General features: G+C 42.3%; 1 protein-coding gene across 16 annotated transcripts in view; it reads right to left on the reverse strand.

Moving 5' to 3' along the window:
* NRXN3 (neurexin 3) overlaps positions 1-20762 on the reverse strand; it is a 1505977-nt gene that overhangs the window by 340248 nt on the left and 1144967 nt on the right. For all 16 annotated transcript variants that reach the window (XM_039537764.1, XM_039537767.1, XM_039537763.1 and 13 more), the window contains one exon: positions 15536-15717. In XM_039537764.1, coding sequence (XP_039393698.1) covers positions 15536-15717 — 182 coding nt within the window. The remainder of the gene's footprint in view (positions 1-15535; positions 15718-20762) is intronic.

Below are 20762 nucleotides of genomic sequence, written 5' to 3' on the forward strand. Positions count from 1 at the left end.
CTGGCCCCTCACTCCAGGGACAAACACCACCACCACACCACCCCACTGCACCCCTCTCTGGCCTCTCACTCAGAGCTAGCACAGATGTCTCCTCAAGCTGGAATTTACACCTCCAGCTTGAAGTGCAGAAACTCTAGTAGTTACAGTGTCTAAATCTACAAGATGCATCCTCGGCAAGGGGCTCACGGTAGGGTTGCCAAGTGGCCGGTTTTCAACTGGAACACTTGGTCGAAAAGGGACTCTGCGGCTCCAGTCAGCACCACTGACCGGGCCATTAAAAGTCCGGTTGGCAGCGCAGCAGGGCTGGCTGGCTCACTGCCCGGCTCTGCGCAGCTCCCTGGAAGCAGCAACATGTCCCTGCAGCCCCTAGGTGGCGGGAGGACAGGGAGACTCCGTGCGCTGCCCCTGCCCCGAGCGCTGGCTCCGCAGCTCCCATTCGCTGGGAACTGCAGGCAATGGGAGCTGTGGGACTGGTGCCTGCAGGTGGGGACAACACGTGGAGCCCCCTGGCTCCTCCACCTAGGAGCTGAGGGACATGTCGCTGCTTCCAGGAGCTGCCTGAGGTAAACACTGCCCGGAGCCCGCATCCCAACCCCCTGTCCCAGTCCTGAGCCCCCTCCTGCACCCATAACCCTTCATTTTTGGCCCCACCCTGGAGCCTGCACCCACAGCTCAGAGCCCATACCCCTTCCAATACCCTGCCTAAGCCTTGAGCTCCCTCCCACACACCGAACCCCTCGGCCCCACCCCCTAGCCCAGAGCCCCCTCCTTCACCTCAATCCCTCATCCCTGGCCCCACCCCAGAGCCCGTGCCAAAAACCAGAGCCCTCACCCCCTCCCACATCCTAATCCCCTGCCCCAGCTCAGTGAAAATGAGCTAGTGAGTGAGAGTGGGGGACAGCGAGCAACAGAGGGAGGGGTGATGGAGTCAGCTGGGGGTGGGACCTCAGAGAAGGGGCAGGGCCTCAGGAAAGGGGCGGGGTAGGGGCAGGGCAAGGGTGTTTGGTTTTGTGCAATTAGAAAGTTGGCAACCCTAGCTGACAGCCCTCAATTTCCAGTGGGTTAAACGGGTTCTGAAGCATCTCCTGGGCAACTCAGTATATATAAAACAGAATCAGGCTCATAAAGATTAGGCCTACAAAATCCATGTGGTCAGACTACATGACTTAAGTGGCCTTCACTGCTCCCACTATCCAGGATGCTTGAAGTATGCAATATGCAAAAGTGTGTCCTGAAGGGGGAACTTTTTTTCCTCCTACCCCCACCTGCATAACTTGAAAAGGGCCAAAAAGGAGGTGTTAAAGTCAAACAAACACTTTTTTCCTCTTGGCTCAAGCACTGATGAGCACATTTATAAGTAAGTAGCCAAGCCTCTCCCTGCAGGACCGCCAGATGGTGTTAGGAGCAGTCACAGAGCTACATCCTTATGCTCCAATTTGAAAACCTCCCTCTGGACACCACTTTTGAGCTTAGAGGAATTTTCTCAGCCATTTTCTAATACAGTCGCCTTTCCTTGAAAATGTGGTCCCAAGGTTCTGAACTGCAGCCAAGAAATAGTAAGTACAGTCTGGGGCAAAATGAGGATGACCCTTCATAACGGGTGTGAGGGACAAAGGTGTTTAATATAGCCCAGATCTGATCCAGAGTTCTCAATGGAAAGATTGACACAGCCCTAGATGTTATTAGATTAGTTATTAGGTAACTGCATTTCCTCCACATCACAGAATCATAGAAATTTAGGGTTGGAAGGGATCTCAAGAAGTCATCTATTTCAGCCCCCTATACTGAAGCAGGATTAAGTATACTTAGAGTGTCCCTGACAGTGGTTTGTCTAACTAGTTTTTAAAAACCTCCAAGGATAGGGACACCACAACCTCCTTAGGTAACCAGTGCTTAACTACAAGGATAGTTAGATCGTTTTTCCTAATACCTAACCTCAATCTCCCCTGTTGCAGACTAAGCCAGTTATTTCCTACCCTATCATTGGTGGACATATAGAACAATTGATGACTGTCCTCTTTATATTAACCTTTTACATATTTTAAATCTTATGTCCCTCTACCCCCAGTCTTCTCTTCTCTAGACTAAACACTGAATAGTGCAGGGCAATTGCCTCCCATGTCTTTCATCCAACACCACAGAATTATATTAGCCTTTTTTACAACTGCATCACATTATTGACTCACTGAGTTTGTGATCCACTATAATCCCCAGATCTTTTTCAGCAGCACTACTGCCTAACCAGTTATTCACCATTTCGTAGTTGTGCATTTGTTTTTTCCTTCCTAAGTGTAGTATTTTGCACTTGTCTTTATTGAATTTCATCTTGTTGATTTCAGACCAATTCTCCAATTTATCAAGGTCCTTTTGAATTGTAATCCTGTCTTCCAACTTACTTGCAACTCCTCCTGTCTTGGTATCATCACCAAATTTTATAGGTGTTCTCTCTACCCCCATCACTATACCACTGTCTGAATTGTTGCCCTGTGCATGGTATTCACCTGAATTACACAGAAAGCCTTTTAGTACAAACACCTAGTCTATGTATGTGTTTTCAGGATAGTTTTACAATTCTGTAAATAGATGATATTATACTGGACCTTAAAAAGGATCTGCAAATACAGATACATTGTCAGGACTAGAGATGGGCTCAAAGGAGAATCCAGGACACAAACACCCCAAACTCTACGGGAAATTCATATCTGGATCTAAATTATAGGGCCTTGAGCCCATCACTAGTCAGGATGACCTACCACAAGCATGTGGCTCCCTGAAGCTATAGTCAATGATAAAGCAGCTCACCTGTTCTTCAAGGCTGAATATCTCTGGGTCAAGGGGTTTGATAAGATCCAAGGAGCTAAATATGTAATATTAGTCTCATATGACAAGGTCTCAGAAAATAAGAGACCTGTTATAAAATAGCAGAGGAAGTTTGAATTGGTGTGAAATTAATTTCTTTACCATATCTAATGCTTTCTTTTACCACAGCTTCAAGACACTGGATTCCTGGAATCAATAACTGACAAGAGTAAAGAGTAAAACTAATACCAGATTGTTGGTTGAATTTGTGTTTAAATTGAGTGACACACCATATTATTGGGTATAGGTGAGATATATGTTGAATGATGCTTTATCCTAGCTCAGATTATACCAGTTATACTATGTAGTATCTCTCTTTAGGCTGCAAGTTGCTTAAATAAAGCATCTGGAATTTGAAGGTTGGAGAAAAAGATATTCCAAGATTTCTAAAGGGAATTTTACACTACAGATGCTTTATGTCCACTGGGTTTCAGATTTAATGTATGTAGGTTTTTTTCCTCTTCTATTAAACAGAGACATGGAAGGGGAAAAACCTGCATCACCTGTTTAACAAAAAAGCCTTTCAAATCAGCAGGATGCTTTCAGTTCAATTATGTTTTATGTACTGCAAGGTTAACTAAAGGGAGAGGCTTATTAGCACAAATACCACCACCTCAGGCTGTGATCCCAACAGATCTCACAAGCTAAGCAAGGTCAGGCCCTGTCAGTATTTGAATTAAAGCTCTCTGAAGACAATTCACTGTGCAGCGGGAAATGGTGTGGACATTACAGTTTTCTAATAGGTACTGTTCTTACTTCTGAGTCAACGTTCAACCAGTTTCCCACTATGCAGTAAGAAAGCATTCTGCCAATGATGTTGCTGAAAGGTGTGACCCAGTGATTTTAGCACAGGAATAGGTATCAGGAAACTCATGGTCCAATTCTAGCTCTGACACTGGCTCTCTTTGTGGCCTTGGTTCCTCAGTTTCCCCATATGAAAAAGATTCATACCTACATTTCATGTGGGTGCTGTGAGGATTAATTATAGAATACCTTTAAAGTGCTATATTTTTATATTTCAGACATTACTGTTGGAGGGTTTTCTCTTTCTCCATGAGAGAAAAATCGGAGCTCTTGCACGCTTGGGTCATTGAAGATTTCATGGGTACATTTGGAAGAATACATGTGCGGGCATCCTATCCAAATTCCAGTTAAGGAAACTAACTACACATTGCCTATTTAAAATTCCCTCTGTAGTTTCAACTGGACGTAGTAGTATTATTCACTCCTTGCCCTAAACCGGTGTTTCCCATACTTTGAACGCCGCTTGTGAAGGGAAAGCCCCTGGTGGGCCAGGCCGGTTTGTTTACCTGCCCCGTCTGCACGTTTGGCCGATCGTGGCTCCCACTGGCCACGGTTCGCTGCTCCAGGCCAATAGGAGCTGCTGGAAGCAGCATGGGCCGAGAGACATACTGGCCTAAACTATTTGTAATATTGATCTGTGTTAAAGAGCTGAGTTTCACCACACAGGTGTCTGCATTTCAGTGGAAGTGATCTAGAGCAGGGGTAGGCAACCTATGGCAGGCGTGCCGAAGGCAGCACGTGAGCTGATTTTCAGTGGCACTCACACTGCCTGGGTCCTGGCCACAGGTCCCGGGGGCTCTGCATTTTAATTTAATTTTAAATGAAGCTTCTTGAGCATTTTAAAAACCTTATTTATTTTACACACATCAATAGTTTAGTTATATATTATAGACTTATAGAAAGAGACCTTCTAAAAACGTTAAAATGTATTACTGGCACGCAAAACCTTAAATTAGAGTGAATAAATGAAGACTCGGCACCCCACTTCTGAAAGGTTGCCGACCCCTGATCTAGAGTATGCAAAGTGTTTTGCAAACCTTTGGGATGAAAAAACAACAAGGAGTCCTTGTGGCACCTTAGAGACTAACAAATTTATTTGGGCATAAGCTTTCGTGGGCTAAAACCCACTTCATCAGCTGCATGGAGTGAAAAATACAGTAAGCAGTATATATATTACAGCACATGAAAGGCATCATGTAAATGTAATATTGCTATTATTTTTTCTTGATCAAAGTTAATTTTTCCCTCTTAGTTTTAATACTACATTCCTGTTTTAAATACGTTTACTAGTTACTTAGAGAGCCAATCAACTTCACTGTAGTCTGACACTGTAAAAAACAATACTGTCTTTGATGAAACAGTCACATCAGACATCAAGCCAGGGGTAAATTAAACTGATAATTGTCCTACTTTAATTTTCTCTGAGTGGTGGCCTCCATTTGAGTAACCAATGAGTTATTATTGCACCCTGCCATCCTACATTAGCAGCAATGCTGTGAATTTGATTTTTGGAACTGGCAATACAGAAGGTGGTAGAAATATAAGAAATTAGAAGATTTTATTATATGCAGATTTAATTTACTGTTTATTTGTGCAGTGTGTTTGTGTGAGTGTGTGTGTGAGAGAGTTTTGATATTATCACACTTATAATTTGGTGTGTGTTTCTTGTAAAGGGGGTGATATTGTACCTCAGAATCTCTACTAGTGATGGGTGAACCATTGGTGTTTTAACTGGAATAAATACCAACAAATTCAGATACATCTCTGAGTCTGTGAAATCTCATGAGAACAAGCTCTCTTGTGAGATTTCTGTTCCCTTTCACTTCAGGTAACCCAGAAAACGACAAAAATAGCCCTTTCCATAACATTTGCGTACTTTCCCGCAAAAATGAAAAAAAAAGGACAAACAATTCCAACTTTTCAGAACTTGAAAACTAATTGTCGTTGTCATTTTATGTTAACCAGCTTGTTCATTCCTCATTTTCACTACCAGACCACGTGGCCATACTGAAAAAACAAAACAAAACAAGACAGCAAATGTCAATCATGAGAACCCTAATTAGTTTTTGGTGTTTAAAAATACTCAAGGGAAGTTTGCAATGCAAGTTGTTAGTAAGATAAGTACTAGAGTCCTGGATAAGGTCATCTATCTTAGAAACAGTAGCCATAGTCTGAACTCCCAGAAGATAAATGTCAATCAGCAAGGACCCTTTACTTCTTTGCCCACTATATCATCTACATCTGGAATTCATGTCAGCAGGGGTCTTTGGGATAAATATTGTGGCTGGATCTAAAAGAGGTCTGGATAACTTAATGGCAAATGATAACATTTGAAGTGCCACTAGAATTTGAGATAAGAATAAAGGTAAGCAAGTCTCACGCTTCAAGTTGTAGACTAATTATATGCAGGAGACAGGAGTGAATTTGCATAACTAGGCAGGTGCATTATGGGTTTTGCCTTATTTGGGAGGTGTGGTTTTTCATTTTGTTCTTCCTTCCTCTTTAGAAGCTGGGACTGGCCTTGCCAGAGGCAGGATACTGAACGCCCCCTCTCTTTACTGATAAACAAGCAGAGGTGGCTTGTTCAACTGCCAATGCTTTAGAGCACATTTCACAGAATTAGCCATGGTACTTAGAACTAATACTTTATTTTTTCCCCTTAATTTTCATTCCTCACCATCCAACTAATCTCATCTAGCCTGGGGACTTGAAGTCCCAACATTGCTCCCACACCTGTGACTCCAACCTGGCAAGCTGCTGGTCCAACCACAATGTTACCATTGATGCGAACACAGCTGAGATGGAGCAGAGAGGCCCACACCTGCAGAGAAGGAGTTAAAGAAAGCTTATGAGCCCAGCTAGCTCTGCCCCACTATACTTACAGCCAATGCCAAGCCTGGAGTGGGAATAAAATGAGAGAACCTGGCTCAGTTCAAGGCAGACTGGCGAGGAAGCAAGATGAAGCTCTGCCTCTCTGTTGGTAGAAAAAACAGGCCTGATAGCCAGGGCAGCCACTGGGAGAGAAGCTCTTAGCCCACAAGTGAGACTGATGCTCAACTGACTGATGCTCAAGGAACTATTTAGAAGACTGGGGATGACCCAGTAGTGAGCTGACTTTACTTTTTGCTTGGGAACATTTTCGGGCTAAGCCCCCCCAACATGTTAAAACTGTAGGATTGCCCAGTGGACAAAGGGGGAAGAGACTCTCTCCCTGCCCCTCACAGAGACCAGCAGCCACATCAGGATGCTGGGAAGGTCCACAAGGGGGTGCTACTCCAGTCATGCCATTACAACAGCCCTACAGTTTCTTCCGTCATCTATCAAAGTAGTATTCACCAGCTTCAACAGCAGTGATAGAAGCACCAGGATCTAAGAATATGAAGCTGTTCAGTGGGTGGTTAATGAATTCCCATATCAGTACTCTGAGCCTTTATGATGGCCGAATGCAGCTGGGGATATAAAATCCATCATCTTTAGCTACAGGGAGTCAATGAGTTATTTCTTGCACTGCTGCACTGAGCTATACACCTGGTGTAACCACTGGCAACAAAGCAGAGATTGTGGCTCAAAGGGTCAATGAGAAAATTTGATGAGGCATAATGCCAAGTGATGCTAGACATAAACAGTCACACTGGGACCGGGAGCTTCTTCATCCTAAACTTCAAAGCTTTAGCACTCAACTCCTATTCTCTTACTACCAAAACTTAACATTATCTTGCTATGCAAAAAAAGCTGGCAGATAAAAATAAATTAACTATTTCGATGGTGAGCTAGTTCACAGAAATTAAAAACTGACCTTTAACCTTCTCTGCAAACTCAAAAAATTTGTTTCAAAAAAGTTGGGTCAACTTTTTCTTTACAAGTTACTTTTCATTTTCCTGTTCTTCTGCTCTCCACAGAAGAGCAGACACAGCATAAGTGTCCAAACTCCGGAGGTTTTTAAGACCCAAGAAGTCTGCATAAGATTTGGATAAGCCTCTGAGAACATTAAGGGGCAGATCCTCAGTTGTCACAGCTCCACTGAAAAAATGGAGATATAACAATTTATATCAGCTGAGGATCCCTTGACCCATTGCTGCTCCTCATCACCGAGCCTGCAAACCTTTTGAGATTTCCCCAACAATAACAAAGTCTCTCATGGACATAAGGATGATTCTGAAGCTATATATATATCATCTTGTCACTGCTTATCAAGCACATCTGGTTTATCCTATTGTCCTTCATATTTTTGGGTGCACATTATGGTTCCTTATCTCCTTGAACACATAAAGATATGTTCAAGCTATCTTTCCAGAAACATAGGCCTGTTCCAATTAAGGGCTGTGTTACATAAAATATGGCTTTGTTGCTGTTTAACACTCTTTTCTAATATAGTCCTATGTATCTCAGTGACCTGCATTCTCTTTATGTACCCAGAGACACACAGGGGCCTTCAGGTGTCCCCTAGACACAAACCTAAGTCCTTTAGATCATGAACTTTTAGTTGCAGTGTCCCTCACATCTGGTACTCCGTCCCCATTTGAGCTGAGAAGACTGTAAAGTACTATCTCCATTTTAAGGCCAGGTTTAGGATGCATCTATTTTCTGTGGCTTATCTAGTTGAATATAGGCTTCTGGATTCAGGGTGGATTGTCTTTTTATTGACAGATTATAAAATACTATAGTGCACACTGGGCCTAAATTTAACCCTTGTATAATTCCACTGACTTCAATGGAGTTACTCCAGTGATTAATCTGGCCCAAGGAGTTAAAGGAGCAATAAAGAAGCCAACTGTACTGTATATGAAGTAACAGTGTGGAGAAATTCAGCCTGACAGAATGCACCAGACAACGTGACATTCAGCAACGGTAAAGGGATTATGGCTTTCCTGATTAAATGACTGTTATGCTTTTGGATAGACAATCACTCTCCTCAAATGTTCAATAAGAGAAGTCAGAAAGACATTACCTACACTAGCTGCGCACCGGTTGGAGTCTTGTTCTTTGGCCACTGAGAGTGGCACTTAATTTCTGGAACAGTTACTGACCTTATTTGTCAGACATTTCCTTCTTTCTTATGGATGCCAGCATCCCATGTGTCCCAAACACAGGGATAAGTTCTGGCATAAGTTCAGAAAAGCTCCATTAATGATTGAATTACTTTGGATTCACACCAGAGTAAATGAGATCAGGATTCAATTCAGTGGAGTTATCTGGATTTACATTAGTTAATGTAACTGAAACCAGAATCTCGTGCCAAATCTGACTGGAGTATGAGTCCCAGCTCGCACAGACATACTCATGTCTAGCTCTCATTTTTGGCTAGAGTGCTAAAAATAGTAGTGTGGGGGTAGCATGAGAAGTAGCAAGCACGAGCCATGCCAAGTACCAACCCACCTGAATCCTGTGCATAATGTGCTATGCACTGCTAGCCTGTACCTCCACTCACCACTACCCATACTACCATGGCTACACTACTTGTAGTATGTTAGTTTAATGAAAGCTAGCGCGAGAGTTTTTGTGCGAGGCGGGAATCACACCTTTAGCTCACAGGATAGATGTAGCTGCAGGGAGGGGTGTGGAAGTGAATCGAACTTGGTTAAATGTACAGACCAAGCTCCTGGGAGAATGAAGAGCTGCAGAAAAAGCAACTAACAACAAGGGGGTGTCAGTGGAAGTAAATCACACCTACTTTTATATCCTCTGAATTTGGCCCACTTTGCGCAAGACATGGTTCAACATTGCAAACAAGCAAATGCAGAGCTCTGGGACAAAACCATGGCTGATGCAAGAGTGAGGAAAGCCAAAGTGTCTCATGTCCAAAGTGACTTTGAACACACAAGCCGTATATAAGTGCAAAATGTGGATTATTATCATCTCTGTTGTATAATCATCATATCTTAAACATACTGGCTCTGCACAGATCTCAGAAAACACCTACTTCATCACATCCCCTCTTCAGGGCTCCTGCCCCCATCCCCAACTCTCTTATCTCTGCTGAGATTGCATGTCTAGGCTGGAAGCTGCCCTGAGTGTCCCTAGCAGGCTCTCTTCAGACAAGTGACTAATGAGCTGTTAAAGCTCCTCAGCCTAGGAACCCAAACAGGCCTTTGTCACTCAGAACAAGCTATGATAGGGAAATTGTTTTTCAAACACTAACGCACTGAAAATAGAGGAAAACCAAATCCAACCCAATGGACATACCTCAGCCCTATTCTCTCCCTCTCAGCCTCCATTTATCCAGGTCCCCTCCAAGCCAGAGAAGACTGCCTTTTTCTCACATTCCTCATGGTTAGGTCTTGAGATCCAAAATAATTCTATGTCAAACCCTGCAGCCTTCAGCTATGATCAGACAATGAATGGTGCTGACGACCCTCAACTCCCATTGGATTGACATCATTCAGGAAGTGTTGCTTTTGAAGTTATTGGGAGTTTTCCCTTAGTAAGGATTTGAGGATCGGGCTTAGAGTTTTCCTCCTCCAAGCCTATTCCAGGTCTACCCAAGAATTCAGAGGAGGGCCGATCTAACCACCTCATAATCACACTCAAGATAAACCAGAGGTGAGCTGATGGTTTACAACAGACATCCAAATGAAAGACAACAGTATAAAACATCAGTGCACAGGGTGAGTGATGTATCTCTTGGTAGTCATCAGGAGGAGGAAATCTATCATAACCCACAGCTGTCCTGTTCCCCTCTATTCACTCTCTGTGAGCTATTTTGCATGGTGTAAATTAGGAAATGACAGCTGTTGCAGATTAAGGAGAATGAATATGTAGAAACATCTGACCATAACTCAAGCCTGCAGCTTTCTAAAACTCTACCTGTTACAACGGATTCCTCACAACTCTGAGAGCATCACCTGCACACCTATACCACACAAACCTTATGAGAGCAGAAAACACCTCCTTATAACACTTCACCTCCAGGAGGTGCAGGTAGTGTTGCGTATATAAACACCTCATACACCATATGGATCAGCATGATACATGGGCTGGTAGCTCATGTCTCACTGAAATCAGGCGGGAAAGAGTTACAGTGGTTATAAATTCTAGTCATAGGAAACAGATGCCTCAGCACACAAATCTCCACAGTGTCTGAAAGGCTCATAATGGAAAAAATTAATCCAAGCAGATTCACTGTAAATTATATACAGACCCAATTAATAGGATAACTTCCACACACACACCCCTCCAGTATATGGAAAGTAAAATGAGATAATAAATGCCCTGCAACTTCTCTCTGTTGCCTGCTGTGGGTGAAAGAGCAAAAGACACCAGAAAGTGTCCACTAACATAAGTAAGTAGGAGTAATCTTGGCAATTTCTAAGATGGTACCTGTCATTTGTTATCCATAGCTCACAGTATGAAGGTCAGGTGTCATCTTACTCACCATCTTAGACACCACTGAGACTGAATATGGTCACTGCTAATCACCAGGAAATGGTTGCTGTCAACTCTTGTTACCACCAGCCGGAAAACCAAGACACTCTGGTGGAGCAAGAGTAGCTAACTGACAACTTTTGAACACAAAATCTATAGCAGTGTGTCTCAAAAGTGGCAGCATGGCTGCATGCAGCCACCAGGGGGTTTTCCTGCAACCAGGACAGCCTCTTGGGCAGAGATGGGGGAGGAAGCAAAGGAACGGTGCCTCCCTGCAGTGCCCAGGGGCTCCAGGGAAGGGCTTCCGCACCGCCTGTGCACTCACCCCGACTCCAGCCATGAGCTCCGGCTCTGGGCTTGAGCCCAATATGGCAGGGCTTCAGCAGGGCTGGCTTTACTGGGTACCATGGTCAAGAGGCTAGGAGCAGGGTGAGCCTGGGATGCGAGGCTGCAAAATGGAGCTCGAGGCAATGGGGGGGAGCAGTAGAGTCCAGGGGGACAGTGGGGAGCCGTGGGGGGGTTGGAGGAGGCAGCGGGGGCAAGGGGGATTTATGAGGGATTGGGGAAGACAGGGGGGCTAGGGGTACCAAAATACAACTGTGCATTAATTGTATTATTGAGTCTGGGGAAAAAAACCAAAAACCTACATTAATCAATTACAATGATTTGGACATGTATATCTGCATATTTATTTGTTTTTCCTAAAGTTAATTACATATTTTAGGAAAATTTGTCAGAACGGTCACCAGCAAGAGTTGGTGGCTGCACTCTGAGGCCACCAAATTGTGTTGTGAGAACCCCAGATCTATAGCATCCAGACACAGGGAAATGAGGACCCTCTCCCAGTGACCATCCACAGATTGGGAATTTTGAAGTATTTTGTTGCTGAAAACAGCCAAATCATTCATTATTAAAACTGTATAAAGTAAATATCATATCACTTACTGTCCCCTTGTTTGTTTGTTGTTCCTTCTTTCTCTTGCTTTTCTTCCTACTTTCCACTTTTCCTTCTAGAATTCTCTTCTCTAGTCATCTGGCCATTCTTCCCCTCTTTTTACCATCAGCTTAATCTCTCTATTCTAGTTCCCCATCTCCATCCTAATTTCTTCCCACTATTATCTTTTTCTCCTCCATTTTTATCCCCATTTGATCCTCCCTGTGTCTTTCTCCCTAGCTCACATCTCTTGTGATCAGGAAGAATATGTGTCCTACTTATCCTCCCAGTGGAGGTAATGGAGGACTTTTGGAAGGTGAATGGGTGTCACTGTGTCTTTGCAGGTGTTATCTATCAAATACAGGGGAGTTGATAGCACTGCAACAGTTTTCTGCAAGCTGGAAGAGATCTTTGTTCAATAAAAGCAACCAGAAATTCAGGGAGGTTGGAAACCATATGTGGTCCCATCTCATAAGTGTCTCTTGTTTCAAGTGGCAAACCTCATTTTAGATAGTAATTTACCTCCAACAGGACCCAAACCTGCTGTTAACTCATTGTTATGATTGTCACTAATTTACATAAGAAATGCTGAATCATCAAACTGAGATAACACAAAATATTATGGATGCTCAAGGAACCAGGAACCATATCATTTCAAGTATCAGAGCAGTAGCCGTGTTAGTCTGGATCTGTAAAAGCAGCAAAGAGTCCTGTGGCACCTTATAGACTAACAGACGTATTGGAGCATGAGCTTTCGTGGGTGAATACCCACTTGGTTGGATGCAACCCACGAAAGCTCATGCTCCAATATGTCTGTTAGTCTATAAGGTGCCACAGGACTCTTTGCTGCATATCATTTCAATCTTTCTGCTCTATTTTTTTTGTGTCCGTTGGTATGAGGTCTCCCTCTCAGACTGGGTTCCCCATTTGGGCCTAGGCAGGATCAGAGGTACATATCAGGAGACAGAGTACCTAGACGAGAATAACAGTGCTCTCTTGCCCTTCTTGAATGGCTTACACAAATACTTCTCCGTAATGACCAAAACACAACAGGGGATATTAAATCTGTACTAGCCCTGCATTTGCTGCTTGTGAGCATCCTAAGGCACACACGGGCCTAACTACACAGAAACAATGCCTGCAGCATTTTTATTGCTAACATCAATCACGGTTAATAACTTCAATTATACGAAGCCAAAGTGTCTAAAACTAGCCAAACGGTCCCAGTCCTCACAGAGAGCAGAGCGATCAAAACACATTTAGAGTATACAGGACAAGCTTTAAATATTACTAGCAAAAAAAGAAAAAAAAACAAATTAAAATATCTTGGAAGTAAACAAATTCTTTATTAATGGACTCTCGTCTCACAAAGATCTTTTCTGTTTTGCTTCCATAATCCCAGCAAAGTTCTGTCCTGGTATAAAATCGCACATGTAAAAGTTCAGTTAGATTGATTAATTACTTTTGACATAATTAAGAGGTGAACTATAAACACCAAAAGCAAGGTAGAAATCACAAGTGTGCTCATGATTTATCTAGAAACCCCATTATAGCCAGATTGATCACAAAGAATACCACATTGAGCACAGTTCTTTACCATCATTAGTGTCTACTGAAATGGAAGCAGACAGTTACTCTGGGTTCCAAATGTAAGCTGCCAGCCTTTTGTTCCTTCGATCATGAGTGAACATCATAGTAATAAGTTGCAAGGATTTTGTTCTGTGTTTGCACAGCACCTAGCACAATGGGTTGCTGGTCCATGACCAGGTTTCCTAGGTGCTATGATAATCAAAAAATAATAATCTTTCTAGTATCAATAGACTGGAGAAGACAGTAAATGAACACATATAATCACTGTGGCATGAGATCACATGCTACATGATTTATCTAGTCATGGCTCGATTTTAGCCCTGGAAAAATATATCCCCCAAATCTTTACCAGACAAAAGACAATACTTGTACGAGAATATGTTGGTGTTAATTAATATTACACTCATTCCCCTTATAAACACTTCAGCAATTTATGGGCAATATTAGATTCCACAATCTCGTTTGCTTTCTAAACAAATGATCGAAAAGTAAAGAGAAACCCAGAATTACCACTGAAAATCTCTCCTTTTACACTTGACCTATTATGTTCTCACTGTATGTCTGGCATTTTGTTTATATCCATTTCACAGACTCACTGTATTGTTAGGGTTAGGGGATCCATGTTTCACTTGATCAGTGGCTCACAATCACTTTTCCTAATAACAGTATTGGTGGGTAGCACTTTAGGTTCCAACCCCGGCCCCAGGAAAACCCCGTAAAATACTGAGTGTCTCCTATAAGAAACTGAACATCCTCAACTCCCTTAATAGTCGATGGCAGTGTAAGATGCTCAACACTTTGTAATATTGGTCCTTGTCCTTTTATGCTGGGCTGTAGCAAACCTCCTGTTCAGCTATGTTTTCTCTAAAGTGCCATCAAGCTTGAACGGCTTTAAATCCCATTCTCAGGGTTACAAACAACCAAATCCCTCTTGTGAGCTAGAGCAGAAACTGCTGAACAGGAGGTGGTGGGCATAGACTGGTACTTCCAACTTCTTAGGCTGCAAACCTATTACCTGAAAAATCTGGAAAGCTTGTATTTAGTCTACCCTCCTGCTTTTCTCACAGGACTCCATTTTCTCCCTCATCTACCATCATCTCAAAGTTTTCCAGTGATTTGCTTTTGATTCTAACATCTCTATCAGAAGTTGGGCCTATGTCCTTCCCAGTCACATTATTAAAATTTATTTCTGCGACTGAAATCAAATTTTTATTATCCCAAATTAAATCCACTGAGCCGATCCTCAGCAAGTGTGGAACAGCATTGCTCCATTGTTGTGGATGGAATTATGCTCATCGACACCAGTTGAGAATCTGGCCTAGCATTTAAGTTTCTTAAATGCTACCCAGTGAGAACAATACATCTTCTTTCTAATGTATAAAACGAAAAGGGGAACCATACTCTCCATCATTTCCAGGCTTTTTTGCACAGGGCAGGATGGGTTAACATTGCCATAAAATAGTCCTATTGTAAGTGTAAATCACACTCCCATTGAATTCCATTGGAGTTTTATCACAAACTTCAGTGGGACCAAGTGCATCACACTTAGCCAAATAAATCAGACCCCGAAGGAGTGCCTGGGGAGGTTAATTCAGTGTGTGCTGAAGACACGGAAAGTGAAGAATCTACATGACACATGCTGTTTTACATTATTAGTCTTTTGATTCATGATCGAAGTCCATTCCTTCTCATTTCCTTCTCATTCTATTTATTCTTCTCTGAACTCTCTCAATTTCCTATAGGATAGTACCCAAATCTATAAAGAGGCCTCCCCAGATATAGTCTAACCAGCATTGTGTCAAGAGGAAGCATTACCTCCCTGATCCTATGAGCGATCCCTTTAATCGTACATCTAATGATGATACCTTCCTTTTCCTAAGCAACACTCATCTTTAACGCTTCAGGAACATCCAAAACATATATCCACATTACTGATGCATGCATAAGTGAAACCCAGGTCTGGCATAGACATGGGCGTGTACTCACTATGTGAAGCTGCAGAAAGTCGCCAAGCCCAGGAGCACTGTCAATCCGAACCAGGATGCCATCCTTCACAGTCGTGCTGAAGCCTACAGCAAGACGATCTGTCCTCGTGCTGGGTCTGTCATTTGCTGGCCAGGTGTACAGGATGAGGCCTCCACTCTTCCCAAAGATATATGTGGCACCAGCTGCAAAATGAAAAACAAAGAGGGAGGTGTTAGTTCACGATGGTTTTTGTCACGTATGGTAACACTGTAATGGCTGCAGAGAGAAATATATCCAAATACAAGCATTTCATTAGCGCAAGTGATGAAATCTAAGGCCTGTGAGGCTAGTGTCACCCTCAATTAAAGACGCAGGAAAACTGAAATAATACAGAGTAGATGTTAAAGAGATATACTCTATATTCCACTGGATACTAGCAGAAGACTGATAATGCACTGTCTCTAAAAGCCTTTATGCATTGTGACAAACAATGTAGTGAGCCTTCCTAAACACTGGAATTAATTCCACATCTGATCCAAGAAAGGCACAAGATGGGAAATTACACGCCTCTCCCACCATATATACAAGAACTCTTCCTCCCAGAGAATGGCATATTCTTTTCTGCAGAATAATGGCTCTGAATTGCTGGATGCCTTTCCTGATTGAAGGGGATGTGAAACAGAACGGCTTTCTAGGACACAAAATACACCCACCCTATCCTTCTCCCATTAACGTAGCACTATTATCTTTCAGTAAAAAAAGATGCAAAATAAAACAACAAGAACTTTAAAAAGTTTGCCATTCAGATAATTATGGCTTCTACACCGGCACTAATACTTTCAGAGATCCTTTTAAATGAACAGTTATGCTATTCACAACACTCTAGTGTATCCACACAGTATTAACAAGGGAACCACAAATAGATAAATGCTGCTTCCTTTTAGGAAGGAATAAATCACCGATGACAGATACTGTACACATCCTGCTAAAGTGTGCTCCAGGTAATAGTATCCAAATCAAGACAAGCAGCATTTGCAATAAAGACAGCTACAGAGTTTATCAAGAGCCTGTGATTTCATTATCGTTAACACAAGCCTGGGCAATGCCAAGTAATGCACTGCTTTTAAAAAACAGACACCACTTCAGAAACTTGGTATTCAACCTCACTTGGAGGTCCAGAGCTAATGTCCAGAGGAAGAGGTGTGCTATTAGGATCAATTTTACATACAAGGTCGGAGACCCAGACAGGCTAAGGACCAGATTCTCAGACTTGCCCAGTTTCAGGTTTTTAAAAGAGCTCAGTACACTGGTCCCTGAGCTCTTTAGAAAATATGGCCCTAAATGTCATAATGGGAGACGCTCGCTCAAACCCACACAGTGAATCTGTGGTAAGGTTGGGAACAACACATGCAGGAGGCCCAATTCCTCAACCACTGAGCTACACCCAACTCTATAATGCACTTTTCCTAACGGTCACAATGAGTATGCAATACTAAATGCAGCCAATTGGATTTCACCAACAGCAGCAGGCATGAGATATCAATGGGAAGCAGAGGGGGACTGGGTAAATATACTTCAGATCATTGTCTACCTAGGGGAGGCTACAAGGTCATTTAATTTTTTATCAGGAACATCCTCAATTAAACAATCTCAAAGTGCCTTAAGTACAGTTGGATATTGCCTGGGTCATTTGGTACCAAAACTGGGTCACATCTGAGTCTGGCTGCAAAACCACAACTCCATTAAGGCTCTTTGTTTTATGTAAGTAAGTAGAAATAAAAATGATAAATTTCACCCTTATGTAGGGCATTTTCTCTAGAGAACTCCATGTGCATCACAAAAGAAGTTTTATCCCCATTTCACAGATGGGGTAACCGAGGCACACAGAAGGAAAGTGACTTGCCCAAGACCAAGTCAGGGACAGAAGCAGAATCAGAACTCAAATCCCCTGACTCCTAGTCCTGAGCATACCTACTGGATCATACCCTCAGTAAATGTAAATAAACCTGTATGGCATTTCATTCATAACCCTGAGCTAAGACAGAGAGCACACTGACATAGCAGAGCTGTGAGCATGTATTAGTCCAATGTCAGAAATGGTGACTCTTCAGACAGAGACCAAGCACCCAACTTTTAGCCTCCAACTGAATCTCTACTTTCAGCTGTGGAGTGTAATGGTAGGTGCGTGACTACTGCCGAGTGCAAACTGTTTGTTTATCATCCATTCTTACAAGTACACTTACAGTGTTTTCATACTAATTAGAAGTGTTTGTGTAATGAATTATCCACAGCTTCTCTCCATGTACGGATAATTCACACAACCCACTATAAGTGCATAAACTACAAATATCTTTTCTCATTAGTTTATTATTTAGTTCTAAATGTTTTATATATATTATATTACACTGGCTCACAGAATAACACAAGGAAAATCAACATCTGAGCTTGAGTGTACTGAGTTTTTCTGATAACTTCTGGCTCTGTAGACCAAACCCTAATTTCCAAAAGTTGTTCCCACATGTGCTGGTGCGCTTGGCCTTCACTCCTAATGCTGCCCACTGGGGCATTCAGTTGCAAGGATCGGAGTGGAAGGAATTTCTTTGATATATCCAAAGGCAGATGAGATTTCCTCACTTTTCTGAGTGCCATTTGGCTGCAGGTAGAGCATGTCAGAGCTCCTGCAATTACAGCCTATTATAACTATATAGGCCTGTGATGGCACTCAACTGCCTAGCAAAGCTCATGCTCTCCTCGCAGACAGAGATTTGCTTCTAGGCCTGACTTCAAGAAGCTCAGTTTTATGCATCTGTGCACAGGAATCATTCAGCTGTAACAATCAGAAGAGCAGGCAACCTAAACTGATCCTTATAACAGAAACCTACTCTACTGCAACTGTTCAGTACACAGTCCAGAATTATCTTCAGAATGGTAGGCAGTCCAGTTTGCTGACTTCTGCGTAACTTTCCCTACCTCAAATATAATTTAAAAAAATAATTTATGCATGTGTATACTTTCACTTACATATTGAACATGTAAACATGATGCCGCAGTGATAATTATGACATGAAAAATCCTAAATAGTGTAGCGCTAATCATTTGCTACAAAATTTGAATAAAGTAATCAGAACAGAAATCATAAGATGCAAACATTAAAAAAGAAGATTAGATGGAGGAGGAAGAACACAAAGAGAAAAAAGAAATATACAGTTAATCACAATTAAAAATAATGCCTGACTCATTTATGTGTCTTTATATATTACACATACAAAATGTGTTACAAGGACATTAAAGTTCCAAATCGAGCACTCAAAAGTTAGGAAATGCCACAATTAAGGTTGCCTGGGTAACCTTAACTTGGCCCTCCTGTGCATATGCATTATGATCAGATCTTCAATTACATGATCACATGCTACTTTTTTCCACAGGACCCCTGCATCCTGCACTGCACAGGATACATGGTGCTCACTTAATGAGCAGCTATTCAATATTTTGTTTTATCCTCATTGTTCAATGTGTCCCCAAGCCTTATTTAGTGCACACTATTCAAACCCTGCTCTGAAGATAGAATTATTCATTTCCCTTTTGGCTTTTCCTGAGAGCTTCACAAACATTTATTAATTTACCACCTTAAAACCCCTGTGAGATGAGGCAGTGATAATATCCCTATTTTACAAATGGGGAGCTAAGTCACACAGACTAAGGTCAGAAGTTTCCACTAATTTTGGGTGCTCAATTTGAAACACCTATTTTCAGAGTATTTTGCATTATGGAACACTTGATATGATAAAAACACAGTTCCTGTTGACTTCAGCTGCAGTTGTGAGTGCTTAGCACCTAGTATATAAGGAACACACGATTATTGACCAGCTGTGTAAGTGACTTGCCTCGCATCACATGGGAACTTTGGAAAAAGCAGGGATAGAATCCACTGCTTCAGGGGAGTGTTCAACTGCTGTAACCAGGAAATCCTCATTTCTCTATTCTTTTAAACATATTTTTTAAAAAAAAAAGAAAAAACAGAAATTCCATCATGTGGCATCATATTGATATCTACCTGCTTCATTAGCAGAGATAAAACCTTTAGCTACACTGAAGAGACCTCTGCCATTCGAAGTAACAGACTAACTAATAATAACAACAGAAGGATGTCATCCTCTATGAGGACCAGCACCAGAGGGGGATGAGACACATGCTTTGTTAGTGGGTTTCACAGTTATTTGCTGATAGCAAACGAATAGTGAGACTCAGGAATTCTGGGTTCTATTCTATGGTCCCAAAAGGCACGGGCTCTAGGGAGCACAGACTCTTCTGCCTGTTCCCCACCAAGCTTGACTCATTCTGCACTGTCCTCCCCAAACTGTGCCTGTCCCAGCCTGTTTCTTCCCCACCCCCTTAGCTTCTTGCTTACACGGTTCAAGTCCCTACCTCCAACTGTTTGTCCTCAGTTCCTTGGCAGTCCCAGTTCCTCACTTCCATCTCCTTATCCAATCTGTCTCTCCCCTCCCACCATCCCCATTGGTCCCCAGTCCTAGTCTCCCTCCCTGGACTCCTCATCTAATCTCAGTCTTGGATAATGGAGTGGCACGTATGCTTATAAAATTTGCAAATGACACTGATCTTGGAGAGGTTGCAAGTACTTCAGAGGACAGGATTAAAATTCAAAATGACATTGACAAATTGGTCTAAAATCCACAAGATAAAAGTTCTATAAAGACAAGTGCAAAATACTACACTAGGAAGGAAAAAATCAAACACACAACTACAAAATGGTGAATAACTGGTTAGGCAGTAGTGCTACTGAAAAGGATCTGGAGGTCATAGTGGATCACAAATTGAATATGAGCCAAAATGTGATGCAGTTGCAAAAAAGGCTAATATCATTTTGGGGTGAAATGAAGGAGCATTGCATGTAAAACACAGGAGGTAATTTTCCCCCTCTACATGACACTGGTGAAGCCTGGACTACTGTGTCCAGTTCTGGGTGCCACACTTTAATGAAGATGTGGGCAAACTGGAGAGAGTCGACAAGAGAGCAACAAAAATGATGAAAGGTTTAGAAAACCAGACCTCTGAGGAAAGGTTAAAAGAACTGGATACGTTTAGTCTTGAGAAAATAAGACTGGGGAGGTAGGGTAGGGACTTGCTAACAGTCTTCAAAAATATTACGGGCTGTTATAAAGAGTATTATGATCAATTATTCTCCATGTCCACTTAAGGTAGAGCAAAAAGTAGTGGGCTTAATCTGCAA

Source organism: Mauremys reevesii, linkage group 4 (assembly GCF_016161935.1).
Source record: "Mauremys reevesii isolate NIE-2019 linkage group 4, ASM1616193v1, whole genome shotgun sequence".
Taxonomy (NCBI): Eukaryota; Metazoa; Chordata; order Testudines; family Geoemydidae; genus Mauremys; species Mauremys reevesii.